Consider the following 23559-nt stretch of genomic DNA (forward strand, 5'->3'; position numbering starts at 1 on the left):
ACACACACACAAAAAAGCAGAGATGAGATGAGGATTTGAATTCATTTGCATGCATTTGCACATATGAGGATATACTGCAGGTAATGTCTGAGATAAGATTTCACAGATTAGGTGCCTTGTTTTTGTTGACGTTTTTGCGCGACGACAATGAGGGAATTCTCCACATAAACACTGCGTATTTCTGCCCGCCTGAGGAACATTAGCTCGTCGGAAGGCCAACGAGACTCATCGGTGTGTTTTTATATCGTTCGTGTCCAAGTCAGACTGAATATTTTTGCACACGTCAACGTGACATGTGTCTGTCTCTGCATCCTCGCGGCTCCCCACTGGGAAGAGTCGACCCCTCTCTCCCAGCATGCTTTGCTACAGACAGGCAGCTATTTATAACAACCAAGTGATTACCAGCGTGTTGCGCCCCAACTGCTACGCTGGCAAAACCCAAATATTTCCCTCTCCCACACACACACACACACAGATGGAGACAAAGGACATATCTCTTTTTGTTCCTGGACTTGTTGTGCGGTGGCAGTGGATCGCCCCAGTGCGACTGAGAGATGAGGAGGCAGATAGGGCGTTATCAGACAGCAGGTCACCACTGTGAACACTGCAACTCTAAGTGGAACTAGGCTTCTTTATAGTCGTCCTTTATCTACCATACCTCCTCCTCAGAGAGAGAGAGGGCCAGTAAAAAAAACAACAAGCCCAGAACAGAACAAAAAAAACCAACAAAAATTGGTTTTCCACTGTGTTCTGTTGGACAACAGCCCTGTTTATACTGCGCCATTATGTCTTAATGGAACTCGGTGGAGAGAAAATCAATCACAGGAGAGCTGCACGACTCCGGGAAGAGGACACACACACACAGACACACGTCCGCACACAGAAAAGAATAATAATAAAAAAAAGAAAGCATCACAGCGAGAGATCGTAAACAGGGATTCGGCCGAGTGAGCTTTACCTGTTGAACCAGTCGTCCGTGTAGCGCGGAAACGGGTACGGGTCGTTACTGCTGAAGTCGTAGCTGGCGTCGGCATTCTGAAAATGGACAAAATTACCAAGACAATAACTACTTTGAGGCAGAAGAACAACAAAACACAGGAAAAGAACATATCACAATGTCCAAATGCTAACCTTTTAGCCTGTTCTGTTGTCCGAATGCAGAGTTTTCCATATGTGTAGCTCAGTAATACTAAGTTCATTAACTATAACTAATACAATTTGCTTCCTTCACAATTCGAAAGTAAATTGTCACTTTCTTTGCGCAACTGTTAGCTTAATTAGCTGAGCACAGTGACCTGCTGCCCTGAGTCAAAGCTAATAAAATCCTAAAATATCCTGTCATTTTAATTTTATTTTTTTTTTGTCATAATGAAGAGATTTCATTAGGTTCTGGCAAATAAAAAATGCACATTTAAAGTGTTGAACAGTTTGCTACACTGAACAAATACAAGCTCACCAAAGGAAAATAAGCCTAGCCTAGCAAAGAAAGGCTAGCTAACCCTAGCAAAGAAAACATAAACATCACCTTCTAAAGCTTACTAAAGTGATTTGTTTATATACTTATCAATATGTCTATATATATCATGTTCAGTTGATGTGAAAAAATGTAAGTTCACTGAAACTGGGTTAGTAGTAAGTGTTCATGCTAAGCTATGCTAACATCACATTTGCAGTAACTGAGGGTATATATATATTTCTTATAAAACTTCACCAAACCAAATAAATACTATATTATAATAAGCGTGAATTTGTTAAGCTGATTTACTTCATGGACTTTTCTGCATGAGGATTTAATAGTTTTAAAAGCAACTGATTTACAAAGTGACACAAACTTTAATTCTGTCTAACAGCTGAGACAAAGCAGTAAATATAATCCCAGTAGAGTACACTTAACCTTGCATACAAGATTTTATAAACAGAGCCTTTTGTGAAGTGATTAAAATCTGTTTTTCCTGAGGTTCTGAAGGAGCCTGAGCAAAGTGAGTTCAAAAAACTGAACTCTACTTGAAATACAAAAGCCCAATATTACTGCGAATGAGATGACGTTATTACGTTTTAGTTTAAATGGTTTTGTTGACAGGCTGAGGAGTATATTTAAATTGTATTTTGGAGGCTACTTGGAGTGCATTTTAATATTTAGTGCACCCAGAAACTTTGAAACAGATCCAGGACCCATGTTTAATTCAACAGCAGGTCGTTCCAAGTTCAAGGACTTTCCAGGACCAATTCCCTCAAATTCATGGACCAAAATGTGCTGGCACGGCTGAAGATGGACTCGGAAGATGGACCGTTCCGCTGCCCATGGCATCGACTTTTATTGATTTGCAGAACACTTTGCATCTGGACAAGTGATTGTCCTTGGGATCTTGGACGAGCCAGTCTTTGTAATATTCTTTGGTGAGCCAGGAATCTTTGAATTTGCATTTCCCAGGCATGGCGTCGTCATTTCGGAATACGGAATCTCACGTCAACGGCAGAGAGAGACGGTGGACCGTGTCCACAACACCGGCAGTAATTCCGACTCAACGTCTGTTCTATGTTTCACGAGGATTTCAGGGACCCATGGGAACCCTGCCATAGATATACTCTACCGTTTGAAAGTTTGGGGTCACTTAGAAATGTCCTTATTTTTGAGGGAAAAGCTCTTTTTTTCAAAGAATATAACATTAAATGAATCAGAAACACACTCTATACATTGTTAATGTGGTAAACGACTATTCTAGCTGCAAACGTCTGGTTTTTAATGGAATATGTACATATGTGTATAGAGGCCCATTTCCAGTGTTCTAATGGTACGTTGTGTTTGCTAATGGCGTTAGAAGGCTATTGGATGATTAGAAAACCCTCGTGCAATGATGTTAGCACAGCTGAAAACAGTTTTGCTGGTTCTTTGACAGAAGGCAAAATGTTTATTTTTAATAAAAAATATATTATTTCGAATCTTGTCGATGTCTTGGCTATATTTTCTATTCATTTTGCAACTCTGTTGATGAATAAAAGTGTGACTTTTGATGGAAAAACACAACAAAAACTATACGGGTGACCCCAAACTTTTCAACTTGTCGTGTACATATACACTGCATATACAGGGATCTGAGCACCATGATGTAATACTTAATTAGCCGTCTTTACTCTGCAGCAATACGGGAATAATGTGTGGTCACTGCAGGGATTTCAAGCTGAGAAAATAATGAAACCAAAACGCTGCTCGCATTTAATTCCACATGGCCCAAAGTAATAGGACCAGAACAAAGAGGAAGCGGAACAAAGACGTCGGACACAGAGACGTTATAACTCGTATAACGTAATTATCAGAACGGCCATGACTCTCTCTCACACACAGTGACATCCGTGGAACAGTCGGATGCTACTTTCTCCCTCTGTAAAATTCGCCAAAGCACACAGAGGCAGGGAGCGCTGGCCATTGTGCAAAAAGGTGCCATTGTGCGGTCGTAAGCGTTGGAGAAGCCAAAGCCTGCTGTTCATTATCCATACAAGTGAACGCATCGGATCAATCTCGCGGGCTGTTTGTATGCCCTGGCCTGTCAGCGCCGCTGGCTGACATTTAGACGAGATGACTCATGGGCAACAAAGAGCGAAGGAGGAGGAGGAGGAGGAGGAAGAGGAAGAGGAAGACGAAGACGAAGAAAAAAAAAAGAAGCTTCTGACCCAATGGAGAAACATCGCTACGACTATGACGTGGAGCAAGGTAACCAGTGGAAAGTAGAAAGTTTTGCGAATTCACCATTGCTATCATAGCCTACAATCAAGCGTTTGTAGATGAATATAGAGCTAATGAATGATAATTAATAGGTTTGGGTTGATTTTGAGGGGGTTTGTCGTGTCACGATGGAGATGAAGAAACACAGCAGGCGTATGTTACAACCCCAGGGTCGTGGCTTCTTTTTTTTCCCTGTGTGTGTGTGTGTGTGTGTGTGTTAGTGAGTGTGAGATAGATTGCAGGTGTGTGTGTGTGTGTGTGTTTGATTGAAAGGCAGCTGATTGGTCCTGCACAGGAAGGTTCCAGGATAAGAGGCCGTCTGATTATGCACAGCTGCAGTGGACTTCCATTGAACCACTCGCTGCAAGCAGACCTTCTGTGCTTGTGTTTTAATGAAACTTTAAAAAATTAAAAATGCTTTGTTTTACTTGTTGCCGGTGGTTTCTTGGGAGGTTTGGAAGAGGGAGTCTCCTGCTTTGTGGGAAGAACTTGGGCTGGGATGGGGTTAAACTTGGGCTGCATGATTGTTGAGTTTCATCTTCATTAGTTGTCCTGACCTCAAATGAACACAGGCAACGCACATATAATGCATAACTGATTACTCCTTTAGCCTCTTTTCTTTTGGGTTCTTGAAGTGAAGGCAGTTATTGTCGTAGATTACACATCAAATGTATAATCATAGGAGCCCATTGTCGCCACTCTTTGTAAGGGACGTGTCTTCTATCTATATATATATATATATCTATATATCTAGATTGGTGGATTGGAGTTTGATTGGATTGGACTGAATGGTATAAAATCTGGAGTAGGACGTCATTTGTTAGCATTAGCAGATTTTTAATGTAAAAAGAATTGTGCTGGTGAAACTGCAAATTAAAGCGGACCTTGACCGGAAGTTCCAATTAACGCTGTTTTTTAAGTGTGTATCTGCGTCATTACCTTGTTTATGAAGAAGCCCTGAAGGTTCTAAACAAACAGTTCAGCAACTGCTGAGAACGCTGTGTTATTATTATTGTAATTTCGGGCTCAGTGAGATCTCTGAAAAAACCCGGTCCGGTTACGTAAACAACGGTTCTCCTGAACAAGCAGATCGTCCTGCTCCGGGCACTAGTCCGGGCACATCCGGTTGCATACATTGAACCACAGAAGAAGAATAACGTGGAGGTCATTTAAAGGGACTGCGGCGGGGAGTCGTGAAGAAGCTATTTTTAAACACTGTTAAAACAATGTTTTGATAATGAGGAGCAGTGCATCCACCGTTCCAGAGGGGGGAGCTGCGCTTCTGAGAGCGGGTGTGCTGAATATGTCACTTCCGGGTACTGGCCAATCACAAGACAGTTGGGAAGCCGGGTTGAGAGTTGAGTCTGAAATATCGCAGCTGGGCAACAGCGTCGGAAAAGAGGATTTTTATATCGTCTCGTTTACAGCAACTAGGAGGTTTTTGACCATAAAAACAAGTTAATGTATGTAAGTAGACCTCCATAACTAACATATATGTGCAACAGGACCACTCTGTCAGCTTTAAGGCCTGTACATACTCTTTACAAGAATGAAAAAAGAGAAATGATGTTCTTTTTCTCCAGGTGGCAAGAACAAGAACAGGGTTAGTTCTGGCTAGGACATTTCATACTTAACGAGAAAGTCAAGTGCAGAACTACTACTGGGAAGTCGTCCCAGGGAATGACAACATTTCCCCCCGTTAATCAGTCACACAATAGCTGTCAGACACCACACGAGGGAAAAAAAAAAAAGGTCTGCCCAGATGATGTGTCAGGAACAAGCTGCATGAACTCCCAAACCAGAGCTGCAAGAAAATAATGACTTTTTTCTCGCAGCCCCGCGGGGGAGAGAGAGAACACACGTCTTGTGGAGTACGTACAAGCCTTTACTGGAGTAGTTTTTGTGTTAAAGAACTACGCAGTAATCTTTCCGATAAGGCATATTTTTGCAAAGAAGTTGTAGAAGAATAAGAAAATCAGATTGAGCAATAGCTGTAAAATCTCTAACTCAAATGACTCGATTTACATTCTGCTGCCTTTAAGAGCCTGAATCACATTTGTAAAGACAGAACACATAAATCCCGTCTCTGTGTTGTTCGTTTGTTTTTTCTCACACCAGGAGCAGAAGTGTGTGTTTATTTCTTTTCCCTTTTCATGGTGGAGTGAAAGGCACTGAGCCCCCAGTAATAAACGACCTCATGGGGTCCTTGTTTGTCCACCGTCCTCACAGCGAATGGCACTTGAAAGAGCAATGACTCAACGTCAACGTCAATGCGAGAGTGGAAGCCAGCACGCCGCGTTTCTGATACAGCAAAAAAAAAAGAAGAAAAATCCAAGCAATAGCCCGTTGGGAACGGCGTCATCAGCTCGACAGTAATGTTGTATTAAATATCTTTTCACAGAAAGAGACCAATTTTTAACCAATGTCGCACTGAAGTACAGGACGTTCCTGTTCAAAAACTACCTTTTAAATGCTGGTATTTTAAATAATTTTGCTGAAGATTTTTTTTTTTTTAGCATTGTAGCTAGGTTTGCCAAGCTAATCTATCCATTTACATATTGGGCAGTATTTCAAACATAATAACACCAGAGCAGCACGTCCACATACACCAATAGGACAGTAGTGTGTGTTTGATTGAATAAAACTGGACACAAACAAAGTCTGAACTGCCCCCAAAAAACTGTAAAAAACTATAGTTTTCACTTTGTTGATGCTCGGAGCAGCCATCTTGAATTGTCAATTGGCACCTCCCAGGGCCGTTTCTAGCTGTTTGGTGGCCCTATGCGAGATACTATTTGGGGGCCCCTATTTTTTTCAAACTTGAGGTAGAGATTTCTAACTTTTTCTGATTACCCCACAATCACTTACATCCTTTGCAAAATATATGCATAATGAATGCAACCAGTACATGCAAATAAAGACAAGTACTTTTAATTCTCCAAAATATAATAAAATATGAGTCTGAACTTGCCGTTTGGGGGCCCCCTGGTGGCTGTGGGGCCCTGTACAGCTGCATAGTCCGCATATAGCAAGAAACGGCTCTGGCACCTCCTACCCGTTACCTGGAAATGATGACCTCCAACACATTGACTTGATGGTCTTCAGACTCAACAAGCGACTCACTACGTGTACCAGTGTGTGCAGAGCCTACTTTGGCGTCATTTGGACGAGAAATGCAAGAAATATCGGTAGAAACTAGAAATATGTGTCGCTAATTGAGCCACTTCCGCATAACATACAATGTTATACGGGGGTGTATGGGTGGTTTTACTAGGACACCATAATAGGGACATTATAGGGACTATGCATGGACAAACCTGCCCCATGTACCTCTCTCTCTCTCAGTGCCATCCATCATGTTTGCACTGCTGATAATCATATCTACGATCTTGTTGTGAGAATTCTGTATAACGTGACCTTGCGTGAACGTCCTTTGCGAAAGATTCGTTCAAGAGCTAAGAACCAGTCTGCGAATGTTAAAGTCGGGAAACGACTTACACTTCTTCTTCTACTCTCTCTGTTGTTGGTAGCCGCTCCCGGCAATTGGGTTTGTCTACCGTCAAAGACCGCCGGATCCAGAATATGCTGACACTCAAATGGGATTGGTTATGGCCAAGTTCGAGATGACCTCCGACAGTCTCTAGTGGCTGAACATTGTCCGAAGTGTCCATCTGAATGTTCAATGCTCTTGTTTTACTTCAAAAAAGAGCTCTTCCTGTACACGTGCACGATCAACACTAATGCCCTGATTCCATCATGGCACGCTTTGGTTTGGAATGGTAAAACCTTGAGTCAGGCTTGCATTTTGACCAAGAACACTACAATTTCTTGGTAGGCCTGGTGTGGAATGTGCCCAAATGTTGAGTCAGTGAGATACGTAGCGTGGCGACGTCACAGACAACAATAGAGGACATCCAGCAGCTCATACTGATGTACCATACTGTACCAAACCAGGAAAAAACAGCTGAAGTTCTGCATTTTGCACCTTTTGAAGAGGTTTGGTCTCCACCCAAAGCAAATCCCGACATACAAAACACCCAAAACTAAATCTCCTCCTCTCAAATTTAAAACAGTTAGTGACGTGACATCCCGACATGTTCACGTACACGTGCAGAAACATACTCCTCAGATCGGGGGGGTGCAAATCCCAATAATGCTAACGTTGCTCCTTTCACACGGTTCTCATCAAGTCGCGTCAGTGCGCTTTTAGCCCTGGAGACATAAAAGATTAACCGTAACACTCACTTTACCTTATAGTCTCGATGAGACAATTAGATTTACTTCGTCGGTTATTTCGGCAGCTGCCACATTTACTGTTACCACCATCTGATACAGTGAACACACAATAATATGTTATGTCTTCTCCTTCCTATGAGATCGGTTATCGGTTTAACACCAGAGTCTACGTGGATGTATGCAAACTGCTTTGACAGCTGGCATTTGCAGATAAATACAGCGTGAAATTGAACACATTTTTCATCTCGCAATTAACTTGCCATAGCAAAATGTATATTATGGGTGGTATGATGATTACATCAGTCGTAATGTAAAAAAAAAAAAAAACACATTTTGTTGTCGAATCAATCCCCAAATCTGTTTTCAGCTCAGAGTAGGAGGTCATTTTGTGTCTGAAACACCATGACAACGGCAACAAAAACAGGGTTACATACGGTGTTGTCTCTCTCTCTCTCTCGCTTCACTCGCCGCACACACATTTCAGATCCGTGCACAGCGTGATCACTCTATTCAGCAGAGCGTGCTCCTGCATCAACCCCAGCTGAGGCCCAGTGTTATTTTTGGGCGCGACGGCTCATCTTTGTTCACAGACGGCGGAGAAGCACAAACGAAAGGCAAACACGCTCAACGTTGAGTGCACAGGTACATGAACAGAGGGGGGGGGGGGAACAAAGAAAGGAAACAAACACACTTTTTTTGCAAAAAAAAACCACATTAAACTAATTGCAGAGTGAGCGCATGAGCCGAGGTGGAAAGAGGGGAAAAACAAGGAGCAGGACGTCTGCTTTGTTTATCTGTGCAACGGCACGTTAACAAACAAGTGAGGTAAGTATGCAAATTACTGGCGGGAGTTATGGGACGAATCACGCCACAAAGCACCTATTATTATGAATAACAATAATAATAGTTGCACATTGACGTTGAAGTGGGACGTTGGAATGTCCAAAGTTTCAAGTGGAACGCCACCTCAAGTCGGATTCCCAACGTGGGAATTCGGGGGTTGGAATTGCCATGATACGATACTATCGCAGCTCGAGTGAGCACTTGGAACCATCTAGTGCTAACCCACAAAAGGTGTAATCTTTTTAATAAGTTAAAAAATTATATGCTGCAAAAATTAAAATTCCAAAATGGCTGCCACTTGTGTCAATAATTCAGCTATTTTTGCCGCTAAAAGCACCTCCAATCGTATTTGTTTTACATTTAATCAGTCGTACACATATCACTGTTTAATTTTGTATCAGTGGACACGATGCTACGCTGTATTCCGTGCGCAAAATTCTGTGTTGGGCATTGTTATCAAGTGGCTAGCTATTGGCTAGCAAGGCTAGGTATTGACAAGATCACTCCCAGTTTTTGATTTCCAATTTAAATGGAATATAACGTAATGGTTAGTAGAAGTTAGCACACTTGTGCTAGTGGCTTGCAGCTAGCACAACTAGTCTAGCTCAATGCGAGCTAGCTAGCTCAAGTGTCATCTCCTGTCTTGTATTTTATTGCAGTTGGTAAACTAAACTCACACGTACACCTTAGCTTTAGCTCATTTAAAAAACATTAATATTTCATGATATGGTTTCTTTCATATTTTGTTTAATTTTAGGTCTTAATCTCACTAGCTAAGGAACTTTGAACTGCACCTCAAAATACTCAAAAATGAGTATTATAAGTAGATGATAGAAGAAGCTAGCAGCGTTTGTACTGAGCTGGTTGTGTTATTACTGTCTCACTTTCTCTGAAGATTTTCCAAACGTACAACACACATGCTGAGTTGTAAATTGCCTGCGTCTGTGGGATTAATGTGACGTTAAAGGTGGAATTACTTACAAATGAGCAACACTTCACATCCTGAACCACACATAGAGTTCTTGCTAGTGCTACGTGTTTCTCTGTTTAACTCATAAAGAAGATTAAAACTGAAAAAAAACTAAATTATCTGAATATTTCACATATAAATGATCTATATTTACTGATTTAAAGGTGCATTATGTAATAAATCTAAAGCAACTGGCCTTAAAATCCTCCTAATATGTCACAGAGACTCAGGAATAAGGTTCATATAACAAACTGAACTCACCAACAACAACAGTACAGACAAGATATTTGCATTAAAAAAATATTTTGCAGACTGCAAATCATGTTTATGTTTTGTAATCATGTTTTGACATGTGGCGCCACCTACCGCCGTCTACCAATCATTGCAGTCAGTAGAGTCTCAGCTGCCGAGCAACCCCGGGTTGCCAGTTACGTCAGAAAACGAAACCTAAAAGACCTCGGTATTTTGAAATTGAATGTAGTAACCGTTTTTGGCCACATTCTTACATATGGCGCCCTTAAACATTCTTTATTGTGACAATATACCACGCAGCAATTCTGCAGTTATCAATATATTAAATGACAATAATATAAATATCCATTGTGATGTCTGTCTGACTGAAAAATATTAAAAAGTTCTATCAACGTTTATATCTTTTCTTCTTCATTTTACCCTCATTCCTGTGATACGTGACACAACAGGGAGTTAACAGTGAGTCATATTATCAGTGGGAAAAAAATCTCAATTAAAGTATGGATGTTTGGTGCCAGTATAATCTCACGAATCAGGATGATACACATTGCTTTATCAATATTTGCCCGACCCCGCCGGCGTGTTTTGATTGATAAAAGTATTGAATCTCTGTCTCTCGTCATATTGAAGCTCCTTTCACATCCTAACTAAAGTCTCGTAGCAAACACCTATTGTCCTTTTTCAGGAGTTTTTATCAGTATTCCGGAGATGGAACCTGGCATTATGCAGCGCCAAACGACCCTGGCGTTATCGGCGCTCGTGACAGATCGGCCTGCCATTGTCGCCTGCCACAGTGCAAATGTGCATTAACATTACACAGCCTGGCTGGCCGTCTGCCTGTCGCCTCCGTCCTCCAGGAATTACAAGGAGACTCGAGCGCGCCGCGAGGGCAAGCGGGCGAGCACCTGTCAGCGCCGAGGGCACGCCGCACGCACGGAGCCGCTGAAATCCGACCCCTGCTTCACTTATTAACGGCACTTCAAGTAAATGAGGAGAAGCAAAAAACGCAGAGATACTCACGTAATTCGATGCCAGATCTGGATGAAGATAGTCGATGCCTGGAAAGTGAGTTTTGACATTGATCAGTGATGAAGGCGCGAAAGTGGGCGCCTTTTTACATGAGGATAGCGTGACCTCAACGTGTCTCATTGGTATCAAACTTGAAATTGTTTAGGTAAATTGTGGACAATGTTCTTTTCCGTTTTTATCTTAAATTGAAAATGTGTAACCACAAATGGTAACCACTAGGGGGCGACCACACTGGCTGCAAAAAGAGTTCTTACATACAACTTTTCCGATACAGATAACGAAATCCAAGAGTTTTTGTAGTTATCTGAGGAATCTACCAAGATGTCTGAGTAGACCGTACCACCTACTCAATAAACTCCAATTACCCTACTTCGAAAGATGAAATTAGTAAAGTTAAAGGGATAGTTCGGAATTTTGGACATAAGACCTATTTTCCAACTCAGCCGGTGTGATGGAGACGTTTTCAAGAAATTGCATTCAGTTTTTCTAGTTGCCGAGTTTGCTGGTGCTATGGCTAACGCAAGTCAATGGTACAAGTTAGCATGGCATTAAAAACACTCATACCGACTCCACAGTGCACCGGAGGCAAATCAATTGTAACGGCAGACTATCGATGTACATATCTGTGTTGATAGAATGTTTGAAATAAAACCAACCTTGCAATTTGAAGGATTTATGTCTCAGCAGCAGCAGCAGCGCGTCATACTTCCTGTTAGGCTATGGCAGCGGCGGACTGATTCCGCTGCTGCTGAGAAGGTAGTCCCTCAAAAATTCATGCCATGTGAGGTTAGTTTTGTTTCAAATATTATTCTATCAACACAGATATGTACATCGATAGTCTGCCGTTACTATTGATTTGCCTCGGGTGCACTGTGGAGTCGGTATTAGTCTGTGTTTCTAATGCCATGCTAGCAGGTACCGTTTACTTGCGCTAGCCATAGCACCAGCGAACTCGGCAACCAGAAGAACTGAATGAAATTTCTTGAAAACGTCTCAAGACGTCTCCATCACACCGGCTGAGTTGGAAAATAGGTCTTATGTCCAAAATTCCGAACTATCCCTTTAAAAAGTTAAATTATTAGCGATTACAAACGATATCGGATTTAATGTTTCCGATATCCGAACCAGTGATTTTTGTACTGAGTTACATTTTTTGGCTCATGTTTTTGGTCTCAATCACTTGTTGGACGTCATTTTTTGGAAATTACGTTTCCCATTTAGAGGAAAATACGTCTTTTGTCCAATAGCCATGTGTGAATTTCTGGTTGCAAAAACTGTCAAATCGTGAATCTCTTCCGAATCTCTTTCTGCCAAAAGCCTACGTCCAGTTGTTTCTATTCCGTCTCTGCAGCTTTAATTAAACAGATTCAATTTAACTCGCATAAACAAGTGTGATTGACTGCGCTCAGACAAGGCTCCGGGGGGGGGGGGGGTAGAAAATTATCGCTCACCGTCGTCCATGATTGCGATGGTGACTCCTTTGCCCGTGTAGCCCAGTTGCCAGGCTTCAGCCACGTTCAGATCCAGCCCCGGGGTTCCGTCCGCCTGGCCCGTGTTTATCTAATCATTCAGAGACAACACGGAGAACGTCCATGACTCATGGCACCCAGGTGGGCCACCATTAGGAAATTAGTCAGCGTGGAGGACGTGCATGTGTGGAAGAAGGAAGGCGGCTGCAGATAAGGGAGGGCTGCTCGGGGGGGAGTGAAGGTGAGCGGAAAGGGAAGTAAATGTCAGCGATACGGTGCAAACTCCGTCTGACGCGCCCCGTGAGTGAATGACGGCAAGTTCGCCGTGGCGTTAAAAGTCACGCTTGTCAGTTGAGGGGTAAACAAGAGGGGAGGAAACCATGGCGGCGTGGTCGGTACGGACAATATTGGCCGGGGCTAATTAAGGAATGAATAACAACATTGATTCGGAGAGCGGTGGGGAATATGCCTGGGCTTCCGAGTAATTACGGCGGCGGCAGAGTGCGGTTTGCGGTGTGAAAGGTCAGGCAGCTGCCGCGGCCGAACACTCACCAGATACCACTGTTTGGTGAACAAAGGGTCGCTCATGTTGACTTCCAGGTCGTTGAGATCTCGGTAGCCTCGCTTCTGACGATTGAAACCCTCCTGATCGAACACGTCCTTCACCTGGAGAAGAAGAAGAGGGACATACCGTTGCATGAAGTCCATTATAAACTCATTAAACCTTTATGAAAATGGGCAAAAATGGAGAGAAGAAGGTCTAAGGACAATTTTTCTGGCCGATATTGAAATGACTCGTTTGTTTTCCTGTCAAGTTTCCATCATTGATGACGCATCTTTAGGATCTGCTGGTGGTCAGCAACCTAAAACCTTCTAGAGATCTTCTCCGACTGTATAATGAGTTGCTTTATTCTAAGTGGAATAGAACGTACAGCAATAAGTGATTTATAAGCTGTGAATTGTGAATCAAGATTAAGCTCTCACACAGCACAAACCTCCATTATATTCCATTATACAGTTCTAGCACTACTCAGATCTACTCAGTTTGGTATAGAATCATTTAAAGGTGCATTATGTAATAAATCTAAAGCATACTGGGCATAAAATCCTCCTAATATGTCACAGAGACTCAGGAATAATGTTCATATAACAAACTGAACTCACCAACAACAACAGTACGGACAAAATATTTGCATTAAAAAAATATTTTGCAGACTGCAAATCATGTTTATGTTTTGAAATCATGTTTTTTTTGCATGTGGCGCCACCTACCGCAGTCTACCGATCATTGCGGTCAGTAGAGTCTCAGCTGCCGAGCAACCACCGCCGGGTTGCCAGTTACGTCAGAAAACGAAACCTCAAAGACCTCGGTATTTTGAATTTGAATGCAGTAATCGTTTTTGGGCCACATTCTTACATATGGCACACAGAAACACTACACGTTACAACTTCAGGGGAACATTCCAATTGAAACTCCCTCCTTGTTAGTGGGAAATTAAAACCACTCAAGTAGAACCGCAATGACCGTAAAGTGGTAAAAGAAAGCACTTCTTTCAGCTTCTCCCTTTAGGGGTCACCACGGCAGATCATCTGAACTCCATCTCGTGTCCTCTGACCTTCACAACGTCCATGAACCTTCGCTGTGGTCTTCCTCATGTCCTGCAAGCCGGCAGCTCCGTCTGAAACACCCTGTTGTCCACCGTAATCGCTATCGCCCTCGTCTGCACGTGACCGAACCATCTCAACCCTTCCCCTCTCTCCCTTTATTTCCACAAATCTGAAAAAGCTCAATCAGCAAACCCCAGCTGTGTTCTACAGTAACAAAACAAAAAATGGGGGGCAGAACATTATAAATTAAAGGGGCTAATCTTTTTTTTTTCTCCAAATTGAGGCTGTGCGGCTGCAGCCAAAGCTTCCAGACTCACCTGCCCCACAAATGACTCTGACTGCATTTCATTTTCGACACAAAAAAAGGGAAGCCGACGGCAATTACCCTCACAGATGTGCCTCTGTGCGTCTTCAAAAGGCCCCGACAGCTGCGCTATAGATTGCAAATTTGCTGACGGAACGCTGCCACAATGCCACCGCAGTACACGCTCACAAAATTCAACCAAATTATTAGGTACACACGCGTTCAACTGGAGCTAAATATCCACTGAGTCAGTCACAGAGCAGCGACTCGGCGTTTATTAGACACGGTCACGACGACCTGATGAAGTTCGAACCAATTTTTTTTTACAATAATTTAAGATTTTTGGTCTCTGAAGGTCAGGTTTGAAGCTTCCTTAACATCCAATTTTACATTTAAAGACAGGAAAATAATCACACAAACTCATATATTCAGTATAATAACTACAAACATTACATTTATAAGCCATTTGGTCACTTTGACGTATCATTTATTGGTTTAAATTGGTTGCACCACTTGACAAAAATTGGTTGCACCACCTGACCACATTAGTTATGACGTGGAATATGTTGGAAAAAATGCATTTTCATTTCAAATAGTAACATGTGTTTTAGACATCAGTTAAATCCAACCCTAACCCATCAAAAACAATTCACATAACATTACATCAGTCACGATGAAGTGCAGGGGATCTGGGTAGATGTTAATAAAACGTGGTGACAGACTCTTAAAGAGCAGAGCTCACTTTTCATTGTTTTCACTCCATGTTCTCAATCTTTGTGTAGAAGACGCTTTAGCTTGTTTTTACCATGTTTCTCGTCTAAGGTTGTAAATTGTGTTTGTGTTTTCATTTTTCTGTGGTGTTTGTTTCTTTAATACAATCCTACTTCAATCATTTTTAATATATGAGGTCAATCATTATTATTATTATTATTATATCAGCGGCAGCCATTTTGAATTGAAACAGCCTTCTCTACCCTATGAGGTTTTAATGTCACCTTTTCGAGACGAAAAAAATGGAGGCGTGCGATCAATAACTAAACCAAGCCTGGCGTGAATCCTGTCTTCTTTGATGTGTGTTACCAACAATCTGTCGTCAAGGTCTCAATGAAAGCGATTTCATTTAAAGGTTTAGATCGTGTTGTTGTTGTTGGTTTTTTTGTGTAGCTGAGTGCGAGAGAAAAAAAGGCTTGAAACTGGACTTCCTTAATAGGAAACCATCAACGCAACAAATAAATCTATATCGCAGACGCTTCATTGACAAAACGTCCTTTCAATTCCATTTCTATACCGAGTTATTGATGTAAATAAAAATGAAATTACTTTTTCCTTTTTATTTTTTTTCTTCCTTTTTATGGCTGGATTCAAAGCTGCGTTCTGCTTGTCCTTGGCAAATCCAGTCTAGTGTGAGTGAGAGGAGCAGCCATTGTCCGGTGTGTTTACCGCCACAGATAAGAGCGCAGAGCAGCACTTAGGACGGCCTTTTAAAATGGAAAAGCGCCTCTTTTCATCCACATCTTTCTTTTATGGCACACTCTAAGCATCATCATCATCATCATCATCATCCGGAGTCACACACACACACTGTAAATCAATCCATTCGGCCAATAACAAGTCATTGGCGGACAAAAGAAAACATTTGACTACTTTCGATGTCAAAAGATGAAAAAGAAATACATTTATTTTCGCTCAAATTAGCAGATATACCCTGGATTTGTTTTAAATGTGTCATCACAAATTCACCGGCAACAAAAATAAAAACCGCTAATTTTTGATAGCCTGACTAAAAGCGCATTTGTAAACACGACAGAAATTGTTCTAAATCAGTCTAAATCTTCAGTTGAGCAGGTCTTGAGCTGTTTTTCGCTATGTGCTAACAGCCTGATATTACAGAAGAAGCAGATACACAGATAACTATAAGCAACAGTGAAAAAGAATCGGTAAAATTCAGGCTAGTACATTTTATTTTAACTGACAAAGAGACCAATTTTATGCTATGTTAGCTTAAATAATTGAATTCATCAAAGTTCATAGATAGTAGGAAGACTCATACATGCTAACAACTAGCCACAAGAGAAAACAGAATCCTCCTAACACTAATAAGCTAACACCTAGCATAGCAAAAAAAAACGCTAATTGTTGTTAGCCTGACTAAAAGTGCACTTTTAAAAAGCCATGTAAACACGACTGAAATTGTGCTAAATCAGTCTAAATATTAAGTTAAGCAGGTCTTAAGCTGGTTTTTAAGCTAACGCCTAGCATAGCAGAGGTGAAACACACTTCAGTCCCCACTAGTTTGTTGTGTACTGGGACAAAGAATGTAGTCCAGCTGACCAGCATAGTTTAGCTACGACTGTAGCTTGACTTACATTGACATGTATTTTGTGTCTTTTAGTATTTGAAATATAAAATATTGGGTAAAAAAGTAAGGTTAGCTGAAAAACATTCATGGTTTACAGCTATGCTAACAGGTGGTAGATAGCGCGTATTCTTAGCTCAAACAACAAGTAAACATATATTAAATTTAGTAGTGTTGTCAAACTTTAACGCTTCAACGGCGTAAACGTTAACGCACGGCACGTTTCCCTGATGACTGACCGGAAAAGACACGCGTGACGTCATGTTTACGTGACTCCGGATTGTTATAATGAGTCTGTAAAGTGACGCAAAACTTTAAAAACAGAGACACACATACGCAGTTACACAGGTACGCTGGTTATTTGTAGCGCTGCTCTTTTCGGTTAATAAACAGACCGCTCCAGTTCAACTGTAGGTGCGCTAACGGTGCTAAAAGGAGCTAATGGAGCTAACTGGTAAACGGTACCTGGACTCCGGTTATCGCGGCACGTAAAAAAATGGCGTTGTGCGCGTCTTTTTCCGTTCAGTCTTCATGGAAACGTGTCATGCGTTAACGTTGACGCCGTTAAACGCTCTTGACGTGCTAAAGTTTGACAGCACTACTAAATACACACATTTAATCTATGTTTACTTGTTGTTTAAGCTAGGAATATGTGCTATCTTCCACCTGTTAGCATAGCTGTAAACCATGCGTGTTTTTTAGCTAACCTTACTTTTTTAGTGAATATTTTATATTTAAAAGAGTAAAAGACACAAAATACGGGACCGTACCTATGTTCCCCGGGTCCTTTGTTCCCCGCTTTGTATGTGACCGGGGAACATAGGACCCTTTCTCTTACCCTAACCCTAACCCTACCCTTTTTCAAAAAAAGGGTCCTATGTTCCCCTATCACATAGAAAGTGGGGAACATAGGACCTTTTTTGGGAAAACGGGGAACATAGGACCCGGGGAACATAGGTACGACCCCCAAAATACATGTCCATGTAATTCAAGCTAGCTACAGTTTTAGCTAAACTATGCTGTTCAGCTGGAATACTTTCTTTGTCCCAGTACACAACATATTACTGATCAAAACCGATTAAAAATCCACCTACGTTACAGTATCTACCGCTGGTTAAAAAAAAAGAAAGGAAAAAAAAAAACCTTAACCACGAATGAAACATGTTTTTATGTTTTTTTTTAACCACTGGGAATGAGGTCTCAGACTTTGACATCACATCATTTAAGTCACATTTGTGGGAACACCGCCAGCGCTCTCCACATTATCCCCTCATTCGCCCCCTGCCTTCGCTCCGTCCATCATCCATTTATTCCGTGGCTTGGCAGGAGAGCTGGTATTTCCCCTGAGACGGCGCGTCAACGCTGCCCACTCACGACATCAAACGGCGCCCGTGCACCTTCCATCACTTTTTTTCTTTTCCGCCTTTCCTTTGCCCGCTGCCTCCTCACATCTCACGACGCTTCGGTTCACTTCAAAAATCAAAGAGCTTGTGCTGCCTCGCTCTTTTCTCCTCGCCCTCGTTTTTCACAAAAATAAAATAAAATAAAATCCTCCCAGACATGTGGCTTTCAGGGTCATAGAACACTGCTCATTCAAGAAAAGAAAAACACACATATATATATATATATATATGTGTGTTTATTCACTCCCACTTCCTCTGCAAAACTAAGTACATTTTTAAAATAAGGGAGGAAGGAAGCGAGGGTGGATGAATCGATAGATTGATGGATGGTGTGAAGGCACGGATGAGTGGACGCACAAGACGTTTGCAATCAATGTCAGGCCTGAGATGTAAAAACGACAAGAAAGCACTGAGTCGGAGACAGATGTCGACGAAGGACACGAGGAAAAGATAAGAGTCTGAGGTGGATCTGGCTTCTGCACTAACAGAGTCCAACATGGAACAAGGCTCCTGGGACACGACAGGACATCCAGAGCTGCCACTCAATTAGAATGTGTCAAATGAGTGTTTAATGAGTCTTTTACAATTAAAAAATACACAAATAAATTAAGTTTTTTTTTGTAATTTTGACTCAAAGAACACAAACATGTTTTTACCCAAACTTTACCACCAACTACTGTATGTTTAAAGTACAGCCTGTTTCTTGTACAGTCATGTACTTTATTTTAATGTCATAATACCTTTTTAAAGTTGCTTGATAACCAGGGCCGGCCAAAGGCATAAGCAAACTAAGCCCCTGCTTAGGGCCCCGTGACCACTAGAGGGCCCCCAAGAGCAAAAATAAAATAATAATAATAAGTTTGGATTGCTGTAGTTAATTTAGAATTTTTCACCTCCATTTTTACCAAAGCAAGCACAGTTATCTTAGCAAGTTGTCAGATGTTATTATTTAACTTTATATTTTATTTATAAACCATTTGGTTTTATGTATTGATTCTCTGTGTCGCCAGTAGGGGGAGTTGCTGAGTTTGCCAACTATTAATTGAAAGATTTTTCTGTGAGTTTGCAAATCTGGCGTCTGCTTCCATGCAACAAAAAGTTCTCACATTTAGTTTTGACCATAAACTACATTTCCCACAATGCATGGCGATTGCGTAACTCAAGACGAGACACTTCTTGACTGAGCTGCAGATATGAAACGTACGCGACAAACGGGCAGCGAAGCCACTTCCGCGACGGTAAACGGGCGACATTAAATCACAGTCGTACACGGAGATCAATGGCTGCTGCCGTGTCTCACGCGAGCGCGTCAAGCATCCGACATCCAGAGGGCAGCGTAGGTTCACGCATGTCCGCGCAAAACCGCCTCCCTTTTCATTAGCCGCATTAGCTCCGTGGACCGGCTCGCATTTATTTTCATTAGCACCTCTCACAACCACAATTATAGAGGTTGGCTGATTGTCCGCCGCTCCGCGTCCACTCTTCACCGACAGAGCTTTTATACAGGAATACACAGCTGGGTTTTATTAGGAGGTAGAGCTGAAACAGTTTGATTCTAGCCAATAAAAACACGTTTAGCCGTTCAGCTTAAACACTCCACGGCCCAAACAGAGCTTTTTCGGACAAGGTTGTTCTCTACGTAGCTGAGGTGTTTCGAACACCGTAGCCAAGTGTTCGTCTGTAACTTAAATCCTCGCCAAGTCTTTTTTTTTAACCCTTACCCTAACCTAGCTAACACTTAAGTGCCTAATGGAGGTGCAAAAATACCCTGTGATGCTCTTATGGGTCGTATTTGGGGGTTAACTCAAACAACCAATAGGGTAATTTGTTCGACAAAGTGCACCCAACAATCACATTACTATTGTGTGTTATGCCATCCCTTGTAGGGCTTTTTGGGGTTAAGACTTGGTTTTAGGGTTGGGGTTAGGGTTTAGGGTTTAGTTGTGATGGTTAAGGTTATATCTACCGGGTCCATCCAATTCAAGCACTTTTCAAGAGCTTTCAAGGACCAATTCCCCTCAAATACAAGGACCAAATGTGCCGACACAGATTAAGATGGTTAGGGTTAGGGTTAGGGTTAGGTTTAGGGTTTAGTTGTGATGGTTAAGGTTATATCTACCGGGTAGAGAATGCATTACGTCTATGAGTACACCTTGGTTGACATCCAATTCAAGCACTTTTCAAGAGCTTTCAAGGACCAAATCCCCTCAAATTCAAGGACCAAAATGAATGTGCCGACACAGATTCAGATGGGGAGGGTTGTAACTCGCAAGAGCTGCTTCATCCATCAGGATGGCGTCCACTTTTATTGCTTTGAAGACATGTTCTGGACAATAAGTGATTGTCCTTGGGATCTTGGGTCAAAGTCGGTCTTTGTGGATTTTTTTGTTTGGTGAGACGGAGATTTTTGGAATTTTCAATTCTCAGACGTCAATCACGTGCATGCTACTCGTTGAATCTCACGTCCAAACAACGGACAGTGTTCACAACACCACTAGTTGTTATGACCCCACGTCTGTCTTGCGTAGGCCGAGTCTACCTAACAAACAAGGGAGCTATTTACCTCAATATCGACTTTCTTGTACCAAAAATTCAAGCACTTTCAATGACCCATGTCAATTTTTGGCCGATTTTCAAACACTGTCAAGGGCCTTGAGTGTTTTTGGTGTGTGTGTGTGTGTGTGTGTGTGTGTGTGTGTGTGTGTGTGTGTGTGTGTGTGTGTGTGCGTGTGTGCTTACCCTGTGGTCTTCCTGGAGCCGCTGTCTGCTGCGGACGCTGCGTTTGCTCCTCCTCTTCAAAGAGTCCTGAGGATAAAAGTGAAAGAGCCCGTCTCCGAAGGAAAGCTAGGGTTTAAAAAAAGACAAGAGAATAAAAATGGATGAGGACAAGAACAAGCTAAGCAATCAAACTTTACACACACACACAAATACAATAGGTCTTAAATGGAGGCGAGGGAACGGCGGGGTCATCGTCCACGAGGGAACAAGGCCACTGATTCCCCCGGCTTTCACCGAGGAGCTATTTTAAGGCGCAGGAGAAAAGAAGAGGCCGGAATCAACCGTGATAAATCACAAGGGCAGGGAAATGAGACGCATCATCCAGACTGAGCTCTCACTGAGGCTCCGGGCACAGATTAAAGTCTCTCTTATGCTTCAGCAGCAGCAGCAGCAGCAGCAGGTCAATCCTTAAAAAATAAACTGTTTTCAGAGGGTGAGGATTATTTTTTGTTATCTTCTTTATCTTTAATTCTTTTGTTGTTGCCCCCCAAAAAAAAAACACTCACATGATGTGAAATAAAGGGAAAAGATTAACGTCTTGAATACAATAAAGGTTCATTTAGTGATTTCTCTCTTTATATGACAATTTTCCTGTATGTTTCTTTATTATTATTCCTTATTTTCTGTTATTTGTGTTCATTCTGAAGGATATCTTACTACGTTACTGTGTCGTGTTTTTAATATCATGTCACGTATATAGTATTTATATTCATTTTTTATAGTTATTATATTGTTTTATTGACGTATTAGTACTATATATTGTAGTATTATATTAGTAGCATGTAGTAGTATTGTGTTATAGTGTTAAATACACTATCAGAAGCCGGTGAGAAACATTATTTTCGCTTAATTTTTTACAAATACTGTGTGAAATTACAAAATAAAGGATCTTGAATCTTAATTCTGAATCTGATTAAATGCAGGAAAAATTGATTGTGCATTCTGTAAAATATACAGAATGATAGTTTTTATATGTTAAAGGTGCATTATGTAATAAATCTAAAGCAACTGGCCGTAAAATCCTCCTAATATGTCACAGAGACTCAGGAATAATGTTCATATAACAAACTGAACTCACCAACAACAACAGTACAGACAAAATATTTGCATTAAAAACATTTTTTTTTGCAGACTGCAAATCATGTTTATGTTTTGAAATCATGTTTTTTTTTGGCATGTGGCGCCACCTACCGCCGTCTACCAATCATCTCAGTCAGTAGAGTCTCAGCTGCCGAGCAACCACGGGGTTGGCAGTTACGTCAGAAAACGAAACACTAAAAGACCTCGGTATTTTGAATTTGAATGTAGTAACTGTTTTTGGCCACATTCTTACATGTGGCGCCTTTAAAAAGAGATCAATTACACAGTAGACTGGGGGTGAATTTTACAAATCTGAGCCATTGTTTCCAAACGTAGAGATGAATATCGTGCAGAATTAAAATTTCAAGCCACCACGGCATGTTATTTCTTTGTATACGTGTATGTGTTTGTCTCTGTTTTGATTCTCTGTGTCCCGCCGCAAAGAGAAAGACAATTCACACAAACACAGACAGATTGTTAAATGATGCACAGCACCATCAAGACAAATATAGCTGCCGATTACATAACCTGGGAGGCAGCAGAAGACGAAGAGGGAGAGAGGGGAGGGAGAGAGAGAGGGAGGAGAGAGGGAGAGAGGGAGGTGTTAATGGTGGCAGTACGGCGGCGGCGGCGGCGGCGGTTGTTGTGGTTCGAGTGATCGAGCGCCAACGAGGGAAAATGAGCGAGCAATCACAGGGAGGGGTTGATGCTGCACGCAGATGTCACAATATGATGAGTTACAGCAAAAAGGAAAAAGGAAAATGTTTGTTTTTGTGTGTGTGTGTGTGTGTGTGTGTGTGTGTGTGTGTGTGTGTGTGTGTGTGTAGAGAGAGAGAATACTCATTCAGAGCAGCTCAGACACTCGTCTGTTCACTGCCACGCATCGCTGACCAGAGCTGCAGCCAATTTCACCCACACACACGTTTTTTTTTATTTTGACATGTGACAACACACACACACGCACACACACACACACAGATTATTCCTATTAGTTTGCCATAAATGGCTTGTTGTTACCTCTTGTGACACATTGTGTTTGCCTGAGCTCGGTGTTGTTGTTGTTGTTGTTTCAGGTGAAGTTTGAAATTTAATGGAACAAAAACCAACAGAGAGAGAAATTTGTGTTTTTCGAACCCCTGAGATTATAACCACTACTGTGTTAAGAATGCGTGATATATAGTGTCTTATATACTTGGACCAGTTTTTATGTAAGCAATTGAATATTTGGGCCAAAACACGGTATCTCCATCTTAAAACATCGTTGTTTTCTGCCTTAAGCGAACAATAATGTGGAAATGATCTTTAATCAGCAGCTTTTAATGTGTGTGCGATACAAACTCGTACTGTTAATATTTGTTGAATTTTAAGATTTACTGCTTCTTCTTCTACTTTGAGTCAAGTACCCTTTCAGAATAAAAGCTCTGAACTCAATTTTTTTTTTTGTGAACATAAGCAAATAGTTTAAGCCGGGGCCGAGCCCAGATACAGATGCTGTTGGGCCAGTTTTGGC

At 41.6% G+C, this 23559-nt stretch overlaps 1 protein-coding gene across 1 annotated transcript in view; it reads right to left on the bottom strand.

The window, feature by feature from the left end:
- pcsk2 (proprotein convertase subtilisin/kexin type 2) overlaps positions 1 to 23559 on the bottom strand; it is a gene marked incomplete at both ends in the record, with an annotated part of 47470 nt that overhangs the window by 22329 nt on the left and 1582 nt on the right. Inside the window, 5 exons of the mRNA XM_083897461.1 lie at positions 959 to 1035; positions 11043 to 11080; positions 12503 to 12611; positions 13073 to 13186; positions 20931 to 21035. Coding sequence (XP_083753587.1) covers positions 959 to 1035; positions 11043 to 11080; positions 12503 to 12611; positions 13073 to 13186; positions 20931 to 21035 — 443 coding nt within the window. The remainder of the gene's footprint in view (positions 1 to 958; positions 1036 to 11042; positions 11081 to 12502; positions 12612 to 13072; positions 13187 to 20930; positions 21036 to 23559) is intronic.

Source organism: Microchirus variegatus, assembly GCF_963457635.1.
Source record: "Microchirus variegatus genome assembly, chromosome: 11".
Classification (NCBI taxonomy): Eukaryota; Metazoa; Chordata; class Actinopteri; order Pleuronectiformes; family Soleidae; genus Microchirus; species Microchirus variegatus.